The 10,997-nt window shown below is 40.9% G+C and overlaps 1 protein-coding gene across 1 annotated transcript; it reads left to right on the top strand.

Annotated features, from left to right (window-relative positions):
• Positions 1-8,074: 8,074 nt before the first annotated feature.
• LOC135484653 (uncharacterized) lies at positions 8,075-9,998 on the top strand. The gene is made up of 3 exons (XM_064766288.1): positions 8,075-8,216; positions 9,345-9,507; positions 9,623-9,998. Exons 1-3 carry the CDS (start codon positions 8,075-8,077, stop codon positions 9,996-9,998), a joined length of 681 nt encoding a protein of 226 aa, XP_064622358.1.
• Positions 9,999-10,997: the final 999 nt, after the last annotated feature.

Here is a 10,997-nt window from a genome sequence, read left to right as displayed (position 1 = left end):
GAAGAACCAGTGGATTCTTGATGTAAAGCTGACGGCAATTACTGCATGGCTGTTTGGCTTAGGCTGGACTATGTTCACCGGACTAATTTCTCACAACCAACCTACACTTCAAAGGAATTGATGTGAAGGTCCAGACTGTTTCTGGTTGTGACCATGCATCTACTAGGCAGGTGTGTCTTAAACTGTTCTTCAAAGGATTTGATGTAAAGGTCCATACTGCCTTAACTATTTGCCCCAAGGTTTGTGACCATGCATCGACTGGACTGTTTTTTCACAACCCGCACGTCATAGTAATTGATACAAAGGTCCAGCTTGCATTTACTATTTGTCCCAGGGTGTGACCCTGCATCTAATGGACTGGTTTGTCTCGAGCTGAACTTCAACGGATATGATGTAAAGGTCCAGACTGCAGTAACTGGTTGTCTTCAGGGTTGCAACTGTTGAAGGAACCATGGCAACTAGTAAGATTTTCTCTCTGTAACAATCTTCAACTTGTTATCACACTCACTGCATGAAGTCATATGTTCAATCAGATGGACCGAGCAAAGGTGCTCTATTTTTAACTTGGCAAGCGGCCATCTTGGAAACCGTTTTAGCGCAGTTTTCAAAATTTGTGATCACACTTAATAGTATCGTAGTAATAACAGCCCTTGGGAGCCGGTGTCATAGTTGACCTGCCTTAATTAGTTGACACCTTGAAAGAGAATTGGTTAGGCCTACCCTTAGGATGATCTAGTGTTGTGCAAAACCAATATCTTCTGGTAAATGTTCTGCAATCTTGTCACATTCCTGAGTTTAACTGCCTTTGCCGGCTTTGGCCAGAATGATATGAAAAACACTTAGCACACTGATTTGCACGATCTGCTTTAAGGATATTCATGCGAACACGAAAGTGTATAGAAACATGGTATTGATTGGATAAAGCTGAATTTATTGAGATTAATCGTGAGGCCGACCCTAATTAGCGCATTATTATTGCCTTAACTACCCCCTTACTAATTCACAATACGGCTAGTTGGAGGACGTAAAATTAATTCATCTTTTGGAAGCTCATAACGTGATACCTCTGCTATCTATTTCAATCATAATTTGTCAAAAGTAGGTTGAAGAAATATATTTTAATGGTGAGCTTCTAAAAAACAACGTTTTCCACAGACCATTCGGCTGAATAAAGCAATCATGTTGCAAAGACACTTATGAAAATACAAAATCTGAAGTAGGAATATGTTCACTAAACCTAGATCATGAACTGTATGAAATAATGTTGAATTTTTTGAAGAATTACAGGATATACACCACTTTGAGCTTATAAAAAACAACGTTTTCCATGGAGAATTCGGCTGAATAAAGCCATCATGTTGCAAAGGCACTTATGAAAATAAAAATCTGAAGTAGGAATATGTTCACTAAACATAGACCATGAACTGTATGAAATAATGTTGAATTATTTGAAGAATTACAGGATATACACCACTTTGAAATTTAGCCGAAAACTGTTACAAAATTACCTATCGCTCAGTATATTTTTTAATTCTCAAACGGGGGGAAGGGGGATTAGGAAATCGGCAACGATGGTCTCTCGTTTCATGCTATGGGCTATAACTGAAAAAAAATTCAATAACAAATTTTGATATCAAAGGTCCGAACAACCAACAAACATTAATTCAAGAGGTAATTTTTTTGAAAGTACTCATTTGTATTTTTCTTAAAAAGTATGCTCAGCAATCCCAAAACTTTTTCCCTTTAAAGAACCAGTACTCTTCCATTACCCATAAAATATGCGATTCATAGTTTTGTAATCAGGAAAGTTGTTAATTATCATTTAGGGGTTATTCACACAGGTCCAGAAATGACGAAAATCTCGTTTTTGGAAGAATTTTTTTCTCACTCATTTAAATTGGTAAAATGCAAAATCCGAAACGATAGTCCATTATGGGGACTGACGAACTAAATATCAAGACCACAAAAAACGAATTATCTTTTGTTTCCATCGAGAACAGTCAACAACGACTTTTTGACAATTTTACTGAAACTTACGAGATTGATACAAGTTATTGAAAGTCATGTAGATTTCTTAAAACATGACCAATCGATGTAATTCGACTTTTGTGATGAAGGGTACTATCTCCTCTTCAAGTTGTTAGAATTCTTTTGTAAAATTTCTTTAATGTTATTTAATGGCCGGTTACCATAGAAACCAATAAACAGTGTTATACAGCAACAACAGTTAATTTGGGGCTTTAAAAAAATCCTGTTGCCTCTATTCACATGATTTTACCCCAAAGTATGGAGACTGTTGCTGTGATGGATCCAAAAATTGTTTCATGTTGTTCCGACTTATTTTCTAGACTTATATTGGCATTTATGAACGTCAAAATAGGGGTAAAGTCAGCAGAGTGTTTACAATTTGATATTGTAAAAACTTATTCAATATCCTACAGAGTACCTCATGAGAGTAACTGGTAGAGTAAATCTTGCAGAAAAGAATGCTTTTTGTCACGTTGAGTTAAAACTTATATTGCCAAATTTATTGCAGTTTTTGTAACCAAGCCGCAAGCCATTACTTTAACTGGGAAAACTAAGTCCAACCACTATAGTGACGTCTTATAGGTAGGGTATTTCCCGAGGAACTGCCGGGAAGCCCAGCTGTTCCAAGTAACGTCTGCCTCCTACCGGTTCGGGAGATCGAACTTGACGATTTATCCCCCCGCCCCCCCCCCCCCGGGATGCATATATGTGTTGGCGCAAAATCCCCTTATTTTTAAGAGTGTAAGTTAGAAAAAGAGACCTGCTAGATTCACACACCCACTGTGGCCTCAAACCAGGGACCTCTTTGTATCCCAGATGCGCAGTGTTGTACTGCGCCACTAGATCTGCATACTACAAGTATGGAAGACAGCCATTTTATGAATTTGAAGTGAGACGAAGAAGGAATTAAATCACCTTGAATCAATGCTAAAACTTAATAATCCACTCTTCGGATGAGGTCGTATGTGTTGATTACATTCTTGTGATTGGTTTGTCCTCATTGCCGGTTGTTTTAGAAAATTTTGACTGTGATTGGAAGGTAAAATGAGAAACTTGTCACACTGTTCTTCGGCATGGAATGGGGATAGTCAATGTAGAGCCAGTTGGTACAAGCTGCCTTGCGAATCGGGGTGGCGTAATAATACTGTGAAAGAACAATAAAATGATGAATTTTAGCAGTGTGTGTCAGAAATTATGTGATTTCCATTGCATTTGACGATCCCAAAGTTTCGAGAGTATGGCAAAATGGCTGCTGCCGTCATTGGAGATTAGCGTCAAGCCGGAACCTTTCGTTACAATGTGGGCTTTTAAACACAAGTTAATGGTTTATAATCACCCAGACGCTACTCATTAGGTAAACCTCTACTAAAAACACTTGCTTTAATTTTTGTAAACATGTTACGAGTGCTTAAAAAGAACCATTTTTGTGATCGTTTTTCGTCGCTGTAGAAATGTACACAGTCAGAGTCAGTCAGTGTGTCAACACAACAACGGTGTTAGTATACACATGAATCCATGATACACGGAGACACGAATGTAAACATTTGCCTGTTGGGTCGGAAGGAGTTCACCGTTACCGATCACTGCCCCAAGAAAGGTCATCTGAGCTGGTTGACTAAAGTAGTTTATGATAATGATGAAAGTGTAGCACAGCTGTCATCAGTGCTTTTAAGTAAATGTCACTGACACTGCCCTTTTGGGTCGCTGTGCAAAAACTATTGGGCCGATTTCTTCAAAGTTTGGTTTTTCTTGAATCTAATTTCGGGACCCAACACAATTTCCAGGTTAGAGATTTGCAAATTATAAAGAAAAAAATTGTCAACTTTGGAGCCCTTTGGCCATTTTGGGGAAATCTGGAGGGCCCGATTTTTTTTTATGGATAGTTCTAAATAAAAACTTGGCAGCTTTAAAGATACACACGAAAAAAAATTAACCTGAACATTTCAGCAAAATGCATCCAGAAATAAGCAGTACAGAGGAGAAAATGTCAAAATCAATACACTACGTCAATGTACACCAATACATACAAAAAAAATTATTTCGTAACCATGGTTACTGAAATATGAAAATTTTCTTGGGTCCCGAAATTAGATTCAAGAAAAAACAAACTTTGAAGAAATCGGCCCAGTAGTTTTTGCGCAGCGGCCCAAAAGGGCAGTGACATTTACTTATGAATCCGACTATAGGGCTGTCTTGTAACTATGTTTTTTCATATGTTATACTATAGCCTACTCTATATCAGTATAACAGTGATGGCATGCATGCATGGTCGGGACATGATGGCTGACTGCTGGATTTCAACATTATCAGTGACCACATGACAATCAGAGATCACCTGGGGAGAAGGGCTGAGCTACACTCAATTCAGAATCAAACAAAAACCTTGCATCTCCCATCCAACATCAGAGCTCCAGTCGATTCTCGTTTAAGACAAACCACACCCTCCCACAACTATTGCATGATTAACCCCTAAAATTGACAAGTTCTTCCTCAAACTCTCCCTTTCATATCGACAGGTGAGCACAATGGCCCTGGCCATTTCATTATTGTTGGATATGTCCAGGGGTTAATAAGAGAACCACCGGAAGTGGAGAGCACATTGACCCCTGGAAATAGAGGTGGCACACGTAAAAGCCGGCGGGACAACTACACATTCCCGAAGCCGAACTTTTATTTGCATTTGGATCTTCTACTGAATATACCCATTACCCCCAGTGCACAAATCTAAAGCGATGCATTATCTGCAGACACAGTAGGGTGCACATCGAGTGAGAGGCAACATTGACACTATTGGCGCACTATATGACGTAGGATTATCAAACAACTGAATCTCTGGGTGCAGATATCCAAGATGGCGGCAATTGATCAAGTCCAGTGCCTGAAATTTTGAAATTTCGGCACTGTGCGTGTGCGACATTTCCCTCTTGATATGTTATACACTGATCTCCCAACGCATATTTATTTAACTCTTCAACTTTAAAGTAGCCTTAATAGAGTCCTTCAAATGAAAACTCTGATCTTGAAGGACGTTGCTGCGGCATGATATAAAAAAAAACAACTTTCGATCGCCGTAAAGGACACCCAGTATCATGATCAGGAATTGGGGGATTTTTAATGTCCTGTTCAAATTAGCTGGCGCGTTATGCTTTCAATAGTTAATTGTATGCTAACGGTGGTGTCCTTGAAACTTGAAGTCAAGTAAAGCTCACAGCTTGGCTAGCTTACAAAATATTCCCCCTCCATTAATGATGATGACTTCATTACTAAATTAAAATGTAGATCAGCATGTTCAAAACGCAGTGTATAGTATATTTGACTTTTTTTGTTCTGCTCGCACATGTGGACATATTAGAGTTGTCCCCTGAACGGGACAGTTCAATGTTCCTACTGTGCCAGGGTAGATTACAGATCTATTGCACGAATAAACATAGCCATAACCACACCATAACCACGCGGTATGACATGGCCATCATTACCACATCTCAATTACAGTTGTCAGTTAGGCCTAGAATCACTAGGTCTATTGTTTGAATTCACTCGCCTTCTTAAGTCAACCACAACTGATCATGATAGTCTAGGCTTGGGTGTCCAATCTAAAAAATTCTATTGAATACCATGGTTGGATGACCAAAGCCAGAACTGTGCTGGAACATTACGGAACAGTCCAGCTATTGTTTCGAACAGTGCGGTGCAGAAAGTACAGTGCCTGGAACTGTGATTGTAGCATTTATTCATGATGGCTCGAGCGGACAGGGTCACTGAAGCTGAAATTCGTGCATACGAAGAAGCAACACAAGAATTTGGTAATGATGCAGCAAGGATCGCAGCGCACCTTGGAGGCCAAGAACAACTGACTCCCCATGCTCGGCGTATTTATGCCTCAGGAAATCTCCAGCCAATCAGAAACAGGTTGAAGAGTGTCAGACGCCGAATCGCGCAGAGAGATGCAGTTACAGGACATCTTCCCCCTGATCCCAATCGTAGGGATGCTAAGTTTGCATATGACCTGGAGAATGTCATCAATCCCCAAGCATTGCAGGTAGATAAAACTTCACATCTGTCCATTTTTTAAGTACTTGCTTTGTTTTTTCATTGTTCTTCATGTTAGTTTCAAATACAATTTTCTCACAATTTCAATACTTTACAGTTGTCACAATTAATACTTTACAGTATCTACATTGGCTGCTGCATGATTTTAAAAAAATTGTGTGAAAAGAAAAATGCTATTTTCAGGATCTCATGGTAAACGCAGAGACAAGAGAGGCAGCAGACCCCGTCGCCAGACCTCTCGATGACCAGGATGATGACCAAGACAATAATCTGCCTGAAGACGAACCACAACCAGGTCAAGCAAACAATGGACAAAATGACCCACAAAATCCACCACCAGATGAAGAGGAACCAGGTCCAGCGAATCCTGATGCCCAAAACCAAGTTCCAAGGTGAGTTTATTATAGAAACGTTTTTGTTCCTTGTTATTTTTTCATTAGCCTATCGGTATTTACCATTTTTGGAAATTAAAATCTAGGTCTTTCCATACAAAAACGTCAAAGCATATTTCCGAATTAAAAGCATAATTCAGCAATTTATTCACAGTTATTATGTACACAGAGATAAATCATGAAACAATGAACAGCAGAGTGATGAGTTTCTAGAAAGTTTTCAATCTATCTATCACTGTCCATTTCCAGAGGAGGGTTACGGCAACTGCAGGTCCAGAACCAAATCCTACTGCAGCAGTTAATGCGTCAATTCCAGGAAAGGCTTGACAACAATCGGGAGTTGTCTGGTCTGACGACACGCTACTTCAGGAGGTTGGATGCTGGAAGGGAAGATGGTGATGAGAATCTTTCATAAACTTTATCTACTGGGCAATTCTATGGCAGAGAATGAATATTCAGAAATTGAATTTGTGGTAGAAATATATACTGCCTGATTGAATATACAGTACAGTGCTAGGAGCTAAAAATACATATGACAAAAGTTTGCTATGATTTTAATTATGTAGCTTTGCCTTACTGTATATTTTATGAGATAAAAGAAATATCTTCTTTAAAAACAACAATCCTTGTTTCTTTATTGTTATCAATTGTATGCTACTATGTTTCTGTCCAAACTTGGTTGCTGCATCTTTAGACTATACATACCGCTACCACATTCCACAGGATTCAACTAAGTAGAACATTCTTCACTCGCAGTGCAGCTCGTCGCCTATTCCTCAGGGCAGAGGTACATCCAAAAATCGATGGAATTGTCTTGCGTCGGTGACGGCAACGAACTCCTGCTGAACGGAAGATCTTTATATCATGCAACGCGTGTTCTACTCTCACTCTTGCAGCACGAACTTCTCGTCCATGTTGTCGGGCTGTCACAAGTAGGGGCGCCTCGTTGGGATAACCCTGATCTGCTAGGACATTAACACCCTCGGTCACATTAAATGGGTGCATCAACCTGAAAAACATTAATCAGATTATTCAAAAGTTAGGATGGTGTTCTGTATCATTACTTTTGACAATCGCGGATTTGGTTCTGTCATTAGATATCTAAAAAATGTATATTCACAGATGCTGGGTCTGGCATTTTAGCCAATGAGGAACCTAACTCAATTCCTCAACAGGTGTCGCTGCTTAAAGCTGTTAACATTATTGAATTGAAAGGGACATTCAAGTCCTTATCAATTTCCCACACAAAAGACATTCATTATATAGGTCTGATTACTCTGTGCTGCTGCCTCTATCACAGTTCAGGCCCGTCTCCATTAGAGCGTTTTTGCGCGTCGCACGACGACGCGATTATACGCGCGGAAATCCGCTTCGATTGCTCTAATTGATTTTCCTTTACCCCTTTCCACAAGAGCGTAGCGGATAACATAATCAATTTCTGCTCGACGGACACCGCCGGCGGATTAAATAAGAATGCAAAAATAGCATTCAAAGCGTATTTACTCGGCGGTCATTTGACACATAAATGCAGTCATATCCACTTTATTCCGTGCATTGCCCCCTGAAAGCACTCGGACTGTGCAGTTGTGGTTGAAGGGAGCATCATGCCAGGTGACTTGATAGAAAGACTCATTTTTGAGATCGAAAAGCACCCAATGATATATGATAAGTCCCTAGCCGAATTCAAAGATACTGAAAGGAAAGAAAGGGTATGGAAGCAAATTGGTGATAAAGCTAATTTAACAGGTAAGTTCAAGTTTATTTTGAAGCATATTGATTTAACAGAAGTTGAGAGCCCCGCCCCACTCAGTCCGTGAACCACCCCCACCAGACCATGGACCCCCACCTTGGGAGGTTTGCAGCTTTCAGTCTCTGGTGGTCGCCAACTTTCTAGTCCTCCCCGAAACACACTTGGTTTTGCCAAGGAACTGCCCCAGCTCTAGAACTAAAGTAGTCCTTGTACGCTTCTCGGACCATGAGAGCATCTTTCTTTTGCCGATGGCCAGATTTTTCCAAATCGTTCAGGATTCCATCACACGTATCCTCTTCGTCAGGAGTGACATCATTCGTAACTGGTCTGACAGGAACTGGAACACCCCTGTTCTGTAACATGTTGTGCAATACACAAGTGGCCTTCACAACAATCTTTCAGCGCTCGAAGGAATTTTCTGATGGTAGAGCCTCCACCGATTAGCAAGGATACCGAAGGCATTTTCTGATATCCTTCTGGCCCTGGAAAGCCGATAATTGAAAATTCTTTCATCGTCCCTTAAGTTCTTTCCAGGAAAAGGGCGAAGGAGGTTTTCCATAGCCGGAAATGCCTCATCCCCTACCACGACGTGTGGAACTGGTTCGGCTCGTTGTTTTGCCCCAGGAAGGCATTTGTTAGCTGGGATCTCGAGGGTCCCATTCATCAGGTTCTTACCAAGGGTACTCCTTTTGAAGATTCCCCCATCACTATTTGAACCGTAGCTGCCGACGTCAATGACTGTGAAGCAATAGTTCCAGTCAACAAGTGCAAGCAGTACCACAGAAAAAGTTTTCTTGTAATTAAAGTACAAAGTCCCAGAATTTGCTGGTGCAAAAATCTGTACGTGCTTGCCATCCATCGCTCCCAGGCAACAGGGAAATTGCCATTTGCGTCCAAACCCATCTGCTATGTCTTCCCATTGCGCTCTGTTTGGTTGTGGCATATACATTGGCTGCAGAGCATCCCAAATAGCCTGGCACGTTTCCTGAATAATTTTCGATACGGTATGTACTCCAACGTAGTAGCTGAAGGCAATGGTCTTGTACGAATCCCCGGTGGCGAGGAACCTGAAATCATGATAGTAAAAAATGTTTTAACAATAATTTCTTTTTATAACGTTCAAGTTGGACTTGCGAAGACGAAGTGGAAGAGTGTCCGCGACGCTATTAGGAAATATTTAGATGCCATTCCCATACCGAAAAGTGGTCAGGGCAGGACGAAACCCAAGAAGGAATACAAGTATGCAAAGATGTTGGAGTTCCTGAGGCCACATATGGAGAACCGCAAGTACGTCAAAAAAAAATTCAATCACATTACAATGTATGATAGCACAATAGGATATGTCAAGGAAATGTTATACATGTAGCTCAGCTCCTTGATAATATATTTCTTTGTATTGCAGGTCTTCTGGCAATCTTAAGGACCTTGATACAGATACAATTGAAGCAGGCGATGATATTCCGATTGATAATAGCAATGCCGAAGACGAACTCGAGTTGGGTGATGGAACCTCATCGGAATACAATGACAAACAACCAGAAACATTCGCTGCACCAAAACCCAGATGCCAACAAAAGAAAAATGCTTCAAAACCAGCATCTGAGGTGGATGACGCCATAGTTTCTTACATCAAAAGCAAGAATGAAAAGAAGCCAAAACAACCGGATGAGGATGAAAATATTTCTGACTTTATGAAATCAATGATTGCGAGTATCAAAACGTTTCCGCCACAAATTAGATCCAGCATCATGTTCAAAATTCATGGTTTAGTGCATTAGGCCGAAATGCATGTAATCTACGGGAGCAGTGGCAACCAAGCATCCCAGCATATCCAGGGTAACCCATCCACCTCCACCGGCTTCTCCAATGTTGGTTCGTGCATGGGTATGGGCCAGATGCAACAACAATCAAGCAATTCGACAAATTGGAATGCTCCAAATTTAATGTAACTTCCAGAAATGTTTGTATGGAACAACAATTGATTAAAAATTTGATGAAAATTACTTTCTTACCTCAAACATATTGCTAGTCGTTCCTCAGGTCCAATCGGCCTCCTGAATGCCGTGTATTCCTTCGTTATGTAGCCCTTTACGTTATCCAAAAGCAAGTTGAAATGTTCAGGCATCATTCGAAAGTTCAGGAAAAACTTGTCCTCATACCCAAACAGTTTCTTCACAAGATGATGGTATTCACCATATACTGCTCTTTCCTTCAAGATGGGATGCACCCAGTACTGATGTCTTCGTTTCCTCTTCCTTCGTCCGTCATAAAGGTAAAGGGCTAACACCTCGATATCAGAATCTGAGGAATCAGACGACCAAGCGGGCATTTTTGTAGTTTACTGTGGCTCTCACCATGAACCAGGCTTGACCGAATGTTCCCGGACCAAGCCCATGTCACTTTTTATACGCGCGAATAACGCTCTTAAGAAACGCGATAATGGAGACCCCTTCCAAGAATTACCACCGCTGCGCAAAACGACGCGCAGAAACGCGTCGTTTTTCGGCGAGCGCAAAAACGCTCTAATGGAGACGGGCCTTTATGATCCCCGTTGTTCGATGCGAGCACCGAACAAAATGCTTGAGATCGCGTTGGCGTTTTGGGGTCTTTGCGAAAACTATATTAAAAAGTTACCTAAACGACAATGAGTCCGTGGTTGATCCAAGATATACTGGTCGGCAACAAATGACGTAGTTGTCCGCATCAACAACCACCTGGTTGTTGAATACATGGGTCTTTCGATGCCCCGAGTAATATAGTCGCTGAAGGTTCCCTTT

The sequence above is a fragment of the Lineus longissimus genome, chromosome 3, assembly GCF_910592395.1.
Source record: "Lineus longissimus chromosome 3, tnLinLong1.2, whole genome shotgun sequence".
NCBI classification, from domain to species: Eukaryota; Metazoa; Nemertea; class Pilidiophora; order Heteronemertea; family Lineidae; genus Lineus; species Lineus longissimus.
Note: the sequence above shows the minus strand (reverse complement) of the source record. Positions and strands in the feature narration are given on the sequence as shown.

Excerpts from the sequence above, each read along its gene's own strand:
- LOC135484653 (XM_064766288.1), top strand. The coding sequence starts at position 8,075 with ATGCCAGGTGACTTGATAGAAAGACTCATTTTTGAGATCGAAAAGCAC. Across the intron at positions 8,217-9,344 it reads TGATAAAGCTAATTTAACAG|TTGGACTTGCGAAGACGAAG; the intron begins GTAAGTTCAAGT and ends ATAACGTTCAAG. Across the intron at positions 9,508-9,622 it reads CCACATATGGAGAACCGCAA|GTCTTCTGGCAATCTTAAGG; the intron begins GTACGTCAAAAA and ends TTTGTATTGCAG.